We start from the raw sequence: 17285 nt of genomic DNA, 5'->3' as shown, positions 1-17285 counted from the left end.
AAAATCAATAGCATTTAGCATATTGTCACGACATTTATCTCTTTCTTTCTCTAATATCACGACGGGGTATGTGTCACGATTTTTTCACTCGAGGATGAATGATTGCGTGACGAAAATATTTCAGAAATACAACACTGTGTTGTTGTCACAAGAACAAATATTAGAGCCAAGGTCTCGTATCGCCCATAATTGTTATTGACAAATATTTCTTAATCACGTAATACACGTCATTTATTGTTAATAATGCACAGCGTTTGATTTTATTTATAAAATTAGCATTCAATGACTACGTTCAATAGAACGTTCAAAAGCAGCTTTGTAACTGTTGTAAAAATCTTTAATATAATTGATTTTTGTTCTTAGTTTCTCACTAATCTGAATGTATAAATTGTATGCATAGCTTTTTCTGCTGAATGCAGCCATTCAACACAGCCGTTATCGTTTCTTGTAACGTCGCATTGAGTTATCGCAGGCTATCATTTCATGTCGTATGATAAATGAAATAGTTATACTAGTGGCTATATAATTATATATATGTTCTGCTATAATTAGCATTAATGTGTGAGGAAAAAGAGGACGTTAATGTTTTTAAGATAAAGGCCGGCATAGTCACTCATAACTTCCTTTCTGCTTTTATCATTTATCTTCTTTGCCAATATCTAATTATATATTTATTTTAAGTGCAGCAAATATAATATATTTTTAGACATATCTATCTTTATCATTGAACTGAACTGCACTAAAATCTTTTTTCTCACTTTCATCAAACTTCAAACATACAACTATCTCATTTTAAGTACACACAAGTGTACCAGTTCAGCTATAAAAAAACAGACAACCTATTAACTTTACGGGCTTAGCTTCACGAGTGTAACTATATAGATCTAACTTCACGAATGTAACTTCATAGACTTAATTTCACAAGCCTAATTTGACGGACGCATACGTGTCTTGCATTTTCAATGATCGAGCGTGATCGCGTTTCCTCTTCTACACCGTTTACTTTTCGAATTTGTAAGAACATATCATGATTCAAATTCGTTTGAATAAAGAATAATACTCGTTTCGATAAGTCTTGTGATTTTTTATTTAAAATAGGTATTTTACGATCTTCTTTGAAATCCAATTTGTACGGAAGAAAGAAAGATAACGAAAAAAAGAGAGAAAAATTTAAATTCGCTTCTAGTAAGTATCATTAACAAATTTAATATTTACACACATATATATATATATATATATATATATATATGTGTGTATATATTAATGTAATGATTGTAGTTGAATATATGAATATATTGTATATATTTGAATATATGAATACATGAATGTACATACATATACATTTACATATACAAAGAAAAATATCTACAAATTACAAAAGAATGATAAAAAGCATCTGTTCTTTTTAACTGCACTTTTTATCTCTTTTTTTTCTTCTCATTTTAACTATAAGTGTATTTCTGTTTTATTCTTGATGCAAAATATATAATACTGTACAATTAAAAGAACAGATAATTTCTTTTTATGAAATATATATCTAAATGCTAAAAAGTATTCCGGTATTTATTGAATATTATATCGGAAATGACTAAAAAATATTTCAAAAACAATTTAGGAATATAAAAGGATTCAGAGAAAGGCAGTAGGACTTTATTTAATGTTAATAGGAACCATCTAATTTCAAGTAATTCGGTTTGTGCCTATTTCTTATCGTGTGCACTTAAGTATTGTTGTTGTTATTGTTGTTGTTGTTGTTGTTGTTGTTATTATTATTATTATCATCATCATCATCATCATCATGATCATCATCAAAGCATACATTCAGCCTTAATAATAATATTAACAATTTAATTGTCTCAATTTAATTGTGATATTTAATATTTTATTCTATATATATAAATTATAAAATAAATATAAATAATTAATAATTAATCGCATATATAAATTATATCATACGTAATAAATACGTGTAATTTATTAATTACATAATTAATAAATTACATATATAAATTGTATATATTAATTACGTTTTGTTATTTACTGTTTCTGGATAATCGATCGATTTTAGAAAAAATAAGAGTAATTGTTTCATTAAAAATGTATCTAAATATGATAACAAAACAACATTTAATATTTTCGTAAATTTTATCGCAAATCTTGCGAACATTCTTTCTGTCGCAATCGATATTCCGTCGGTGTTAGCATCCCTCTGAAAAAAAATATTTTTCCAATTATCCATGTATATGTATAGATTGCAAATATCAAATATAAATAAATCACATTCTGTTTTGCTAGGAGAAAAAAGATTTATTTTCTATATTAGCAAAATTTCTTCTACAGTTTTTAATTATTCTGAGATAAACTATTTTAATAACAATGCTATGCACATGTTATATGAAAAATTGTACTTTTTAATTTTAATGAACGTACTACATCTCTTTATATTGCTAATCACTTGCTAATATTTTTTGAATTATTTTTCTAAAATTAGTTATCTTAATTAATTAAGACTATTATGAATTTTTAAATTCATAATTAACTTAAGTTTGAATTTTCGATTTGATCTATAATTATCCATTACCTTAGAACAGTATCAAAGGACACGCATACACCCTTATCGCACATTCGTCTGTAAAGATGCCAACATTCTTTTTCCTTGGTCGTTTGAAAATGTGGCTCCGACGGCATTACCTCCGATGGTGTTTCTTTCTCCGGCAACATCTCTTTAGGAAATTCGACCTGTATTTACAAAAGTATATCAAATTAAAAATTGCAAAAAATGGCATTATAATAATACTAATCGTAATAGTAATAATAACAGTAATAATATTATTATTATTATTGTAAAATATAATATAAAATATTTCTTTAATACATATTGTATTGCAAAATTTGCTTTAATCTTATAATTCAGTGTAATTTTTTTACTTTCGAAAGCGGTGTATCAATCGGTGAAATCGGGACGAGATCGATTCTCGGCATCACGAGAGGCATTCTCTGTTCCTTTACTTCTACTGGAGCATTATTCGTTCGTTCCGCTACTCTGTGAACATATGAAAACATATTTTCTTTCTTTTACTTTTTGCCTTTCCTTTTTTCGTACACTTGTACACGGTTATAAAATCACAAAAAAAAATTGTAAAGCGCAAGCTTAAACCATGAATATATTTTTAATTAAATAATGAATATATTTTTAATTTAAAACATATGCGAGCAGTTCGCTCTTAATATTATAGTATTGATTTCCAATCATTTATATGATATTAAATATATAAAATTGTAAAATAAATTTTCAAAGAATACTTTTTAAGTCTCTCATATTACCTAACGATAATAATCAAAATAAGTAAAATAATTTCTTCGTGTGTATTTCAAAAATATGAGAATATTTCGACAATGCGGAATTGTCTAGAGGAATAAAGGGAGAGAAGAGAGAGTTTTTGAATCACATAAAATTGCAAAGTTTAATTCTAGATTTAGCTTTTCTTGAACTAAACGATGCATCATGCGTCGCGGATGAACATCGAACATATGATGATCGAAGTTTGACGAAGGCACCAATCGAAGGACGTACCATCCGCGGGATGCAAACATTCACGGCCGTACCAGCCCGTTACCAACCAATTTCTTTTTCCTCCTTCTTTCTCTCCTCCTCTCTCTTCCTTCCCGAGCACATTGTTACATTGCCCCACTTTATTTTTTCCACGTCAATATCATAAATCGTCGGCCAATCGAACTTTTTATCCCTTCTCTTTCTCCACCTTATACATAGATTAAGTTATGATACCATGATAGCTCGGCTATGCAAATCGACAGACTTTATTTAGCAGGCTCTCCGCACGGCTATTTATTTTCTTTCTCTCCTTTAGCTTTCGTTATTTTTACAATTTTACTAATGCTTTCATTTTTATGGGATAACTCCTAAAGTAATAAAATGTTCATTATCCAAATTATTAAGTAAATTGCAATCAATGAAATGAAGCGAGATGAACGTTGTCATTTTGGTATTCAGAATACTGTTAATGCAATCATTAATTATAATATAAAAAATTTTATTGTATTTAGATTAAAAAAGTCTCCCTCACATCGGACGATTTGGTGTGCTGCGCGTTCGTAACAACTTCCGTTTCTTGTCGTGCAGATCACCAATCGGCACTGCCAAGCATCTCTTCTCGCGATCAGTCAATGGTGTCTCCGGCACGGTAGTTTCGGCATCCTGTGGAATTGGCACGGGATCGATGGCCAGCGTCGGAATTGAGATCACATTATCGATAGTTCTGCCATCCTGCTGTGCCAAATTCTCATTATCGTTTCCATGAGTGACATTAATGGTGTGGCCGAAACGAGGAAGTTGAATGTTGTTGATGATTCGCTTTTCTTCTTTTACTGGCTCCTGATCGAATGAGTCTCTCTGAAAGGAAACTGTCCAACAATTTAGTTCAAGATTTAGTCATTGTTTCGCAAATTAAAATTCTTAATCAATAACTTCCTCTGATTTCCAGACGTCAAAGGTCAAAATAAGAGATAATTAAATACAGATAATTCGGTCTGTCGCGAAAATAAATCGATAACGGATGATATTATTTGGAGCTCAATTGCTGGTCGTAGAATCGAGTTACTCGATAAACGGCATCGACTGTGCAATTGTAAAAAGCCTAAACTTGATCGTATAAGCCTATTATTCGACAATTGATCAATCATGATGTCTCCGTGATGCGCCGCCAAAACTGCACGACCACTGCAAGATGGTCCATTATTAATCGACTGGTACAATTGATTCTGACATGAAAAAAATAACATGATAAAAGATGCGAAATAGAATCTATTTTTATATCTATGTATTTTACTTTTAAAGAAATTTATTTTGAAGATTAGCTATGTAGTAGTATTTGTAACGAATTATATGTATATTTTGTTTTGTTATCTTCTGAGATGTTTAATATGTAAATTATGAGAATTTATTTTTATATTCTTTCTTTTTTCTTTCTTCTCACTGTGTAACAAAAAATTTTATAGAATTTTTGATAGTTTTAAACCATTTTTAAAAATAATGGTAAATTATTTGAATTGAAGCTGTACAGGAATGTTAATGTAAAGCAGAAACGAATTAATATAAAAATAATTAAGCAATTAGAATCATTATGAATAGCGAAGTTACGATTACGAAATTTTACTGATCGCAAAGTGAACGCGTGTTGTACAGACAGAATTATTCCGACTATGTGTAGCTCGCGTGTCTCGTGTCTCTCTTAATTAGTCAGTTCAATTATAGTTCTACGCCTCTTCTCCTACTCGTTGCCGCATGTGTATACATTATCGAACATTATCAAGACGATCGCATCTAAATAAATACTTACAACATAAATAATACTTACTTACATAAATAATTTACAACAAGCGACAAACATAAAAATTATTTCATTAATGCGATTAACAGTGGCGTAGATTTCAAGAAACGAGAAATTTTCAGAAGAATCTTAAAACAAATCAATCTTAAAATCTTAAAATTTTTTTATTATATTTTTATTGAATAAATGTATAAATTATATGGAAGATTTTAAATTATCTTTGAAATTGTAAGCGCTCATTTTATACCTGATTTGATGGGTTTTCTCGTTGTGCCGGGATTGGGATTAATAGACGTCTTGATAATAGACGTTGTGGGCAGCTTATTACGCAGTTCGTTGATAAGCTTATCGTCACCTGGCGAATTCTCTACATCGCTATCGCTGTCAGCCGAGCTGACTAGCGATACCATGGTGATCACGTCGCTCGTTTTGGGATCCATAAAAGCCTTCCCTCGTCCGCGATCTTCGTCCTTGCCTGGGCCCGAGGTGACGTAACGTTTCTTCGCGCTCTTCGATCTTCTCTTCAGGGACGCCGATTTTATTGATCGCTCTCGCGATATCTAGAGAAGAGTTTGCGCGAATTCTTATCTTCCTTTTTATCTTATCTTCTATTTTAGTCCTTTTTCCATTTTTATCGAGTTTATTTCTAAATTTATTTCTAAACGAGCTTTGATTTTTACAAAGCGATAGGGAATCCCCTCGGGGATCTCTTGGACTTCGGAGAAAAGCACGGATAATCACTTACCTTCGCCACACCTTCCTCATACTTTTCCATGACATCTTTTCCATCCTGTATTTTTTCGCAAACGATCGATTTATCCGCCGCCTCGGTGAGACCAGGCGTGTCGATCACGATGTTCACCTGCAGACGAGTCGCGGATGTCAAATTTCGCCTCTGTGGCGGCGCGGAATTCGTCCTCTTCGCTTTTTCTAGGCTCGCCGTGGGCGAGCTTCTCGTGAGAGCGATATTTTTGTCGATCGGCGATCTCATCGTGGTTTTATCGGCCGATGCGCATCTGATTTCAACTGATTTCACAGGTGCGATTTTGTCCTTCGTTTCCAGTCCTTTCGAAGACTTTTCTATCATCGGTACGAGAAAGGCGCGATTGGTACCGCTGTGAAAACTCGCGCGCTTTTGCCTCGCCAACGAGAAATCGTCATTGTTCTTTGTTGGACCAGCGTTTTCCGGCTTCAGCGACGAGAAAACGGTTGACGATTGCGACTGATCGGTCATTGGGATATGAAGACTCGTGCAATCAATATTTATATGTTTTTTCTTTTTCTTCTCTTCCTCCTCCTCGATATCCAACTTGTCGTGCGAGTCTGTCGATCTCTAAAAAGAATCAGTAATATGCTCGAATCGATTATTATTTTTATATGAAGGTTAACATTGGATAAATTTTGTATTTTTGAATAGAGTGTAATTACTTATCTAGATGCATACTTCGTTATTTCTTCTTTCATTTTCTATGCTTTCCGTTGCAGTCTCACTCTCTTTCGTCAACAAATCATCTTCCATCACGCGAGACGCAATCTCCAATTTTTTCTCACATAATTCTTCGTCTTCGTTATTATCAACTTTATTATCGTTGTTATCAATATTACATGGTTCCTTCTCTCGGTTCCTTTCTTCATCTTCCAGATTACTAGGCACTGTCAGATTCTGTGAGTCTTTTCCCACATCCTGGACGGAAACGAACTCTTTTCGAGGGAGAGGGGTCGGTGGGGTAGATATCGAAAGCTGTGAATCGCAGCGTTCCTCCATTGCCACGCCATGTGCCAGGAAGATGTCAATGTTCGCTTTGTTCTGCTCGCGATGCTTCCACGCGAGTCGCAGCCTCTCGGCGAGCTCCTGTCGCGAGTAAAGGATCGACGCTTTTTCCGAGGTGGCATAAGTCCTGTTGGATCGACCTGTGGTCGGTCTAGATCGACTCGGAATCTGCCGGGCCACCACCTCCACCTGGGCCAAACCATCGCGATGATCATCGCCCCAGGCAACTCGCAACTGTCACGATTACACGATGATAAATTACAATTATATAACACAAATGTATTTATTTAAGACGTACGTTACATATATTAAATGTATGATGATTAATATATAAAATGGTTTTTCAACTATTGAAAGATACATGGAGAGAACAGTTTTGTTTGAGTATCTAAAATTTGGTCGGATTTGAAAATAATTTTTGTTGGATCATCAAAATAATTATAAAAGACGTTCAAATTGATCGCTAGAATATAAGCAAGTTTTACATTTTTCATCATCATGCTCGAGCGTTCTACATAATAACATTAGTAGATAGTCTAATAAAATTATTTTTAAATCTGGCCAAATTTTTAGATTTAGAAAACCATGTAAAAGTATAAGTTCTACACGTCTAAAAGAAGAAGATGATGTAAAAGTGGCATTATAGCGGTTGAGGAGATAAGATTTCTCAACTACCGCACCTTGGGCTTTTCCGTTGTATTCACTAATCTGTCACGCGCAATTGGATTCGCGTAGATCTGTAACGACTTGCTGCAATCATCCTCCGCTGATCTCTGCCGTCTGATGTGCTGTCGACGCGGTACAGGCTGCTGCAGTGACAGCTGCCTGATTGGTCGCGTTGCTCTTCTTCCATTAGACATTACCGAATAATCGTCTTTGCATTATCAATGTATATCCAGAATCTCTTCCTCCAGTTAAGCTAATTGACGAAAACAATCCCTTGGTGACAACACAGATCAAGGAAGGAGAAAAGATCTTTCTGATGAATATAATATTTAGGTTTCTTCAAATTTTCAATCCTCAAGCGAAGAATCCACCGAAGAATGTTGTCGACGCCACGGCTGGGCGCCGACTGACTACCCTCAATCGTTGCCCTCCCCCAATCTTCGTTGTATACTAAGTCCAAGCCCGCTTCACTAACCCTCTCGTCGGGCGTACCGGCCCAGGTGTACCGGCTCTTCTCCTCTCGCTTTCTCTTTCTTTCCCTTTCTCTGCCTTGAACGGAAGCCAACACACGAATACTACGGTTGTACTGGTACCATTAACCTCCGTCATTACGATCACTGTCAGCACTGCTAGGGTAGTCGAACTCCTCGCTAGCTTGATATATGTTGCCCTCGAGGCCATGGTGATGTAACATCGCGATATCAATACATATATAGGATATTTCCCTCGATCTGTACATCTGAAATATTCTTCTTTTTTATCGTGCGCGAAAATATATAGGAATTGTTCGTTTTGATTAGACACATATCATGGAAGAAGTTTTTATTATTATCTAATTTTAAATCAATCCTTTCTATTTGAGTTTCTTATTATTATTATTATTATTATTATTATTATTATTATTATTATTATTATTATTATTATTATACATTAATGAAAATCATTCTATTACTATATAAAAAAAAATTAATATTTTCAAATCTTTAAAAAAATAAGTTTGTTTTTTTGAAAAGAAAAGAATAACTTTAACTAATTACAACATTTGTATTTGCTTTTTTTTTTTATATTTTCGCATTTGATGTTATTGTCGTCAAAAATAGAAAAAAATATTTTAAAAGTTTAGTACTTAACTATCTTCTATTCTTCTAATTAAAATAGATCTTTCTCTCTGCAATAGTTTTTAACTTATACTTCAGAAAGTTATCTCGAGAAAATAGAAAACTATTTATTATTATTTAATATTATTTTTTGTTAGAGCATACATTTTAAAAGTTGTTATATTATTAAATAATAATATGTTTGCTTAAGAATATATTTAGAAGATTTTTCTGTAATTTCTTTTTTGGCGAGAAAAATTTTTTTTATTAATAAGTTTTAATCTCTTTTCTTTATTGCGCCATTTCTTCACTCTCTTTCAAATCTAATAAAATGCTCGTATAAATTTAGTAGGTCAGACTTTTATAATAGATAGATATATTCAAGGCATCGAAACGTCGGTATCGCTTAAGAGTGGCAGTAGTTAGTGCTACTTCTAAGCTGACTAGCGACTCGAACTCGAGTTTGTAATTCAGGGACGAGAAATTAGCATCTCTCGATCGAAAATCGCATCGCTCAAATCCATCCTCCGTGACTCAGCCTGGTACACGTCGCTCGCCGCTTCGTCACGTGTCGGAACCACCCTCTCTTAACCCCTTTGCCACCCTCTGTCCTTACTACACTCGGCAGCCACGTGCTGTTGTTTGGAGTCAAAATCACTATTCGCGCGACTCCGTATATCGAACTCGAGAACTGCCGGCAGGTAACCAGTCACTGCCGGTATTATTGATCAAAACTCTGCCCATCATCTGACAGCTTGTTGTCCGCAGTTGCCATGGCAAGTCGACGGCTCGATCATTCCAATTCCTGGCGCGGATCGACTTCTTTTCTCACTCGTTTACTCCCGACAGCCTTATTCATCTTCCCTTCTTCCCTCCAGTTTCCTCTTCCTCCGACTTCCTCCGACTTTCTTCTTATTAGTTTAGCCTTATCCTCTTGACAAAGAGAATCAACTTTGAGCATGTCTGATTGCCTAGGATATCTTTTCTCTGCTGATTGTCAGTTTTCACAAATGCTAATCTTACCTTGTTTTATATATTACATTTTGCATTTTTATCAATGCAAATTAACCGTAATCTCGATTTAATTTATGCTTCATGCTAAAGAGGAAGTTGAACCGTCATTAAAGTTAATCTATATTGGTAACACGTGGTCGTCTTTTTTTTTCTTTTCATTTCTTTTATTTTAAGATTTCACGGTTTTGTTTTTTCATTTTAATTCAATTTTCTTTCTATTGGCATCTGATATCAATTATAATATTTTAATTTTGTACCCTTGTCTTATCTCATGTTGTTTGAAAGATAAATAAATTATGGTCTTCCAAGCGTATAGAAACAATTGAAATATTGACGGGAAATCTTGGAAAATTGATCTTGCGTATCGATTCGATTGGTTAAATCCTCTCGAGAACTGGGTTACAATTTCGCTTGCCGGCGATGGCGCAGAAATTATAGCCAGAAACTTTTGGTAAATCGACGATTAGAGCTTGGAGCTGCCTTAATTGGCATCCTTATCAGCAAACTTTGGCAACCTCGAGCATTGCCAAGAAATTTTCGATTTGCCCCGTTTCTATCTGTTATTCGGGATTGATAGCGGGGAGAGGGGTTTAGGTCTGATTGCACTGTCCCAGCTGATCGATCTCTATCTGAAACTGTTGCGAAAATACGCTATTGGCGAATAGTTTAAGTTATTATTGTATTTTACTTGCACCTATTGTACTTTTTTATTGATTACTTTCAGCAAATTGTATTATAAATCTATTCCGCATTGTATTCTTTTTTTTTGGTTATTTAAATATTATCATATAATTATTTCTTTAATAAGCAATAATTTCAATTTCGTCTGAAATAAATTAAAAAAAAAAAAATCTATTGAATCAGTATAAAAATAAAATTAATTGTAATATTTAATTTTCTTTCACGGAAATGATATTATAATAATTAGGAATGATGTATATTAATCTATATATAGAAGAAAATTATCAATTAAAAGTTATCAATTTTTTATATTTTTTATATTTTTATGCTTATTAATAGGAATTACTATCTAACAGGAAAGAAAAAAGATAATTTATTTATACATGTATTGTTATCTTTTAGAATATGGATGAGGATTCATCTGCTCTTTTTGATTCTTTTTTCGACCCAGAGAATCTCGACAGCCATGTGACCACATTGCAAATATCCTTTGATATGTAGAATTGGATTATAACTTTCTTAGATTTATACATACCAAATTTTAATAATTTAATTTGCATGAATATATATATATATATATATATATATATATATATATATAAAAGATAAATAACGATTTTACATGAAAATTCATTCCGATATTTTTTTACACTTCTTTTTAAATTATATTGTTTATCTATACAATCAATCCTTAATTAATGTTTCAATCGTTACGCTCTACTAGAAGATAAAAATCTCATCTTAGATGCGGAATGCTTACTGCAGTCATTGGAGCAATGTCTTTCCATATGCGCAGTGGAATCACTTGACGAACAAATTTTCAAAAAAGTTCTACCGAAAGCTCATCATTTTCTATTGCAGGTAATTTTGTAAAGAAAATCTTTATATATCTTATTAAAAATCTTTTTATATGTGTATTTATATATTTTAAGCTTTTAACCTTTTGATAATAAAAAACTATTTTAAAACTTTATTTTATATTTCTTTATATTTTTCTAATGCTTTTAATTACATTTTTTTATTTCCAAATAGTTTTTTTAAAACTTTAAAATTATCTCTTGAGGATTTAATTTAAAATTATTGTAATTATTATTTTACTGATTGCTTTTTTGCAAATTTTGTTAAAAAATTATGCATTCAAAGTTAATTATATTCACAAATTAATTATAATCTTCATACATTAAATTCGAAGCGACTCAGTATCTCGATTAGATATGAGATTTATTGTTTTACTTTCAATGTTGAAATAGTTTCAATTTTTGTGATTAAAGATCATAGAAGTCATAAACGATACCATAACAAAAAATAATGCAAAAATCGATGTTCTGGATAACATCAAGTATAAGTTACAAATCTGCGACGGATTTCTCGCCTTCTGGAAAAAATGCGTGGAACATGTTTCTGCACTTGAGAAAGTTCGAGCTGCTTACGTAGCATCGTTATGCGATATTCTACCCGATACGACGAAAATAATTTTCGAGCATTGCAAAGCCAGGTATTTGCCAGATAAATTTCGTCAAACAACATACGCTTATAAACTCTTTGTAGAGATACACAATATTATATTTTTTTCTATTATGAACCCACTAAACTTACTATCTCTAAAGTGAATGTCTTTCAAATTTACATATATTTAATAATCAATAATTGGTTTTTTGATTAGTATAATGATTTTTTATTTATTAGCATTAAAATTAATTTTTAATCTAAGCTCTTATTTTATAATTTTGCCTTAATTTATCTCAATTTATTTAATTTATTATTATACTTTTATAATACTTTTACGATATTATTAATGTTATGTATCAACGCTCTTATCGATTCGCTTTTATCATTATACTAAAGAGTCCTTCTGTTATTAAATAAATAATTAATTGTTAATGATTTTTGTGATATTGTGCATGTTGTAAGTTTATCGATTAATGTAGAAAATAAAGGAATACTGTTGATCACACAGCCGAAAATACGGAGCTTTATTGAACGATGTGATGCAAGAATTGAAGAATCTGTTCGTAAAAGCAGGCGCGATCTTTAAACTATTCTTTGCCACTTTGAACGGCGTAATCGTCTTCGACACGGATGTGCAATCGGAAACGGAGCTGTTGATGAAAGGTAAGAGCGATCCTATTACGGTCTAACGATTCTTTAACCTAGGAATTTCCAGGCGTCTTATCATAGGCGCATTCATGCCTCAGAATGTTCCTCTAATAACTCTGGTGGACAAAAGAAAGAAATTTATGAATACGCAAACACATTCGCAAAACGAGTTTCTTAAGAACATCGAAAAATTACTTGAAAACATGTTATTTTAGAAATACAGAATAATTCTCTCGCTGATCACAAAATGAGAGAATTATTCTTGCAAGTTCTTTGGTCAGTTCTGCATCGATTTTTCGCTTAACAGAAAAAAAATTTTTTTTTTCTTATGTTTTAATAAGCATTATTGTAATTTCTAAAATTTCTAAAATTTAATTAATTTTTTTAATGTAATTTTATTAATATCTCAGTGATTGATGCGTATGGTAGCATTGCTTCTATCGCGAATGGGATGGATACTAAGACGTTTGTTGAGTTATCTGAGGCATTCGCCAAACTGGCCATCGTTAATCAGAGCAAAATCAGTCCAAATAATATCGCGACGCATATCATTCGAATGGCGAAGGACGTGTCTTGTCTTTTATCTGTCATCAAGGTATATTATATTACACATTTATTTTAATTTGCTGAATCCAGCTGACAATAAATTGTTGTTTATTAATTAAAAAAAAATAAATGTACACATGTTTTATATCTTTATTTGTATCTTTATCTCTACATTGATATTATATTTAATTAATTATAAATGTATAAAGGTGCAGGATCAGGAGAATAAAAACGCGGAACGAAATGTAATGGTTGCTATGCGTCTGCTGAGAATCCTTGAGAAATTAATATCATCTTACAATGCATCTCTCACGCACGCGATGATGTCAGACTTGATAGAATTCCTGGCACAAATGCATGGGTGACTTGTCTCATTAATTACAAATTTATTGAAGTTTATTGAAGTTTATTGAAACAAAATCAGTCTTTCCTGCAAAAAACTCTTTGTAAATTACATATAAAGATATTATGAATATTATGCATAACATCATATTATAGAAAGAAAAATTGGAATATTATATTATATTAAAAATATTATATTAAAAAAATATATTGGAATATTATATTAAAAAAATTAAATAATTATTACTTTTATGTTATAGATATTCATGCTCAAGTTTAATGAAAGATGGTGAAAGAACAATCTCAGTTAATGCCGCATCTTTTTTAAATGTTATTTTCAATCACGATAACTTCAAGCAGGTAAGTGATTACATACACAAAGTTTAAGTATTAAAAGAAATAAAATAAATGATAATGCAATAATTTGGCCAATATTTTATAATATTTTGTTTTATTTTTAATTTTAATTTCCATATCTTTAATACATAAACATTCATAAAATAGTAAATAATGTAAACTTTCATAAATAATACAAAATAATTTGGCGTCTATGTAATATTTGATAAAAGTGTCAAAGAGAAATATATCTATACGTATCAGTTTATATATTATTACTATATATTTCTTATATAATGAAAGAAAAATCGATCTTTACATTTTTCTAGATGATAAAATTATTTATATTTTAGGCATATTTCGAATATGGAAGGCAAATTCCTCGTGATCAATATGTACATTGTTTAAATTATCATTTATTGACGATTGCTGTCATGAAAAAATTGAATAGCATACCGTATGAACATCATTGGTCTTTAGGCTCGGATTCAATTTTGGACATCGCTTTCATATATATACAACATTGTACGTAACAAAAAAATTATAGATTTTAAGAATTTTAAGAATATTAAGATTTTTAAGAATTTTATTAATTCTGAGAACTTAAAAATTTTTAAGTTTTAAATAGTTTAATAAGAGAGAAATTACAATTTTTTTAATTATACATACATATATTTGATATATCTTTTCTTGCTATTCCAGAGTTACAGTGAATAAAGTTATCATTAAAATTTTTCTAATGTTTTAATTGTATGCTCATGATCGGTTATAGTCGAAGAAGAACTCTGTGTTGGAGACTTGCAATTGCTAGGTAGTCAACGGATTGGCGAACGGCCACGTTTGGTTGGCATTTATGAAGCGACTCTGGTAGCCGTTTGCAATTTGGTGTGTCAGATTCCATCGGAAGACTTTCACGCACTTGAATTGCTTTTATTAAAGTATTTATTGTCTGATCATTTTTGGAGTTCTCTATTAAGTTCGGATGTTTGGTGCTTTATTGGCAGGTAAACTGTTAAATGCGGTTAATACATTATGTTAACATCAGTACAATTGTTGAACAAATTTTTAATCAGTGCAATTAATAAGTTATTATTTATTTATTTTTGTTAATTGACATATAAGTATAATTCAGTATATTCATATTAATAAAACATTAATTAATAATATTATGTAAAAAAGTTTTATCAACAATCATAACAATCTTCTTTTGTATAACGTTGTTTATTTTAGACTCGGTTCTTCACAGTTGTGTGTCGATCACATCAAATATCTGATTAAAGTCTTTGTCGCTTTGAAAGAACGACGAAACAGCGTAGAGGCAATCATGCTAAACAATGTGATTGTCAGATTATATGATCTGTTGAACGAAGACGTAAAATTCACTCTGCTCAATAAACTTATTAATCTGGATACAGATTGTACAGATGCGTCTGTTCTTCATTTATTAATAGTGAAAACTAAAGCTTTTTCGTTGGAACGATCAAACCGTAAATTCGAGAATTTATCAAAGGCTTTTTTAGATTTACAAGAATATCCTTCTGCTCGTAATTGGAAACATCTTGTAAGAGATATTAGATTATCAAATTTATTTATCTGCTTTTGCTTTCAGTATCTTTATAATGTAATTGTAATTTAGCATGAAATTTTTAAATTCTGTATTGCTTAAATATTCAAAAATTCTGTTTATATTGTTTTTAGACGCATATCCTGTCCGAAATGATGACGGCGGATTATAACGATAACAAAGACGTTATCGATGTCCTAACTAAAATATGGACTTTTGTAGCAGAGGCGATTATTACGTGCGAGGATAAACAACTAAAGTTACTGTCCGACTTCCTTGTCATCCTGTTTGATGCCACTCATCTTAAAAGTCTTCATGATGATAGTTTTTGTGCGGTATAATAAAAATCTATCATATCTATTTAATTTTTGATGGAAACAGTTTTTTGTAATGATGAAAATCTCAATTAAAAAATAAGATACACATGTGTTTTATATTTCAGATTCTAACATCCATTGCGACTTTATGCGTTCATCTACCGTCTCAAGGCAAGATTAAAGTTTGCCATTTTCTACGACGAAATGTCGAAAATCTCAATCGTTGCAAAATCCAAAACATCGTGACCACTTTGACAGGATTGTTCAATCGCTTATTAGAAGATGAGAATCCCTGGGTACGCCAAGAAGCTTTAGAGGCCTTTGAGTACGTAGGACATATATGCCCAGAAGAGCTAGTCGCCGAAATAGCGAAGGCTTTAGCGAAAATACCTGTCATTAGCAATGTTATGCAAGCCTACTTATCCTCGAGGTCGTACTATATCTTCAAAGGCTTCTCAAATGTGCAGGAATATCTTAGATACTTGGCTAAAGCTATCCGAACTCATCATGACAAGCACATATGTTATGAGTATAACGTAAGTAACAATAAGAAGTTTGAATTAAAAAAATAAAAGATAATTACTTCATGGCCAACTTTCTTATCCAAGATTATATTTTGCGCAAAAGCAAATTCAATTATCCATAATGACGTACAATAAAAGATTATTTCTTGTTGAATATTACAAAATAAAATCGTATTATATTAATATCGTATATAAAAAAAGTTTCCTTTAGGGCAAAATAATTTTTTTGAATTTTTAAATAATTAATAGTTTCAGATATAGTTATATTAAAAGATTAAAATGTGACATTCCGTATACAATGAATATAAATTTATATATAAATAATATAAAGAAAGTTAGTTATGCACTAAATGCTAATAATGATAATTGAATATAAGGAATCTGAGAGAGAAGAGAAGATGCCGAAGCTGGAAAAAGAAAATTCGTGCAAAATCATAGCGCCGAAATTAACACAGCTGGACGAACAAGCAGAAGAATTGTATAAAGGATTGACGAAAGTGTTAGAAGATCAAGCTGTTATCAGCGAGGCAATGTGCAAGAGACTGATAACCATCCTCGAAAAAATTCTTAGAGTTCATGGAAACGAAAATTCGCAGAACTGATAGTTCATTTTCGCTATTTTGTGATATAAAGATAGGGAATCATAATAATCTATCACTGATAAAGATGAAGATAGTTTATCAAAAATGACAGTAATAACATTGAAAAAAAGGAACAAAAAATGTATTGAAAGCAAATAAACAAACCAGGAAAAAAATATTAAATAAAAAATAAAAAAGACAAAAAATTTTAAATATTTGTAAATTCTTTTTTAAATGTTTTGAGTATATTTTAATTTGAAAGAAATAGCAATAGTTAAAAGACTGTATAAAAGTAAGGAAACTAGGAGAAAGAAAGTAAAAGTTGTAAAAAAAATCTCTTTTTATATGTATCGAAAATTAAAATTAAATATGCGTATATTTTGAAACAGTTATCTCTTTTA

General features: G+C 31.3%; 2 protein-coding genes across 3 annotated transcripts in view; one reads left to right on the top strand and one right to left on the bottom strand.

The window, feature by feature from the left end:
- The window catches only part of LOC105427520 (uncharacterized), a 30167-nt gene extending 12897 nt beyond the window's left edge, over positions 1-17270 (top strand). The window contains exons 2-14 of one of the 2 annotated variants that reach the window (XM_089081548.1): positions 10980-11060; positions 11292-11438; positions 11849-12072; positions 12535-12689; positions 13085-13269; positions 13430-13581; positions 13823-13922; positions 14252-14423; positions 14671-14902; positions 15129-15459; positions 15597-15797; positions 15905-16315; positions 16681-17270. In XM_089081548.1, coding sequence (XP_088937674.1) covers positions 10983-11060; positions 11292-11438; positions 11849-12072; positions 12535-12689; positions 13085-13269; positions 13430-13581; positions 13823-13922; positions 14252-14423; positions 14671-14902; positions 15129-15459; positions 15597-15797; positions 15905-16315; positions 16681-16905 — 2613 coding nt within the window. In that variant the 5' untranslated portion in view covers positions 10980-10982 and the 3' untranslated portion in view covers positions 16906-17270. The remainder of the gene's footprint in view (positions 1-10979; positions 11061-11291; positions 11439-11848; positions 12073-12534; positions 12690-13084; positions 13270-13429; positions 13582-13822; positions 13923-14251; positions 14424-14670; positions 14903-15128; positions 15460-15596; positions 15798-15904; positions 16316-16680) is intronic. The other variant, XM_089081549.1, reaches the window with a different exon arrangement.
- LOC105427490 (uncharacterized) lies at positions 1494-8630 on the bottom strand. Its single transcript, XM_011639243.3, has 8 exons — positions 7800-8630; positions 6793-7353; positions 6094-6681; positions 5596-5908; positions 4086-4422; positions 2929-3043; positions 2582-2739; positions 1494-2209 (listed from the first exon to the last, which is right to left on the bottom strand). The coding sequence occupies exons 1-8, from the start codon at positions 7977-7979 to the stop codon at positions 2146-2148; spliced, it is 2316 nt and encodes a 771-aa protein (XP_011637545.2). The 5' UTR covers positions 7980-8630; the 3' UTR covers positions 1494-2145.
- Positions 17271-17285: the final 15 nt, after the last annotated feature.

The sequence above is a fragment of the Pogonomyrmex barbatus genome, unplaced genomic scaffold, assembly GCF_055798465.1.
Source record: "Pogonomyrmex barbatus isolate J1 unplaced genomic scaffold, ASM5579846v1 scaffold5, whole genome shotgun sequence".
Lineage (NCBI taxonomy): Eukaryota > Metazoa > Arthropoda > Insecta > Hymenoptera > Formicidae > Pogonomyrmex > Pogonomyrmex barbatus.
Note: the sequence above shows the minus strand (reverse complement) of the source record. Positions and strands in the feature narration are given on the sequence as shown.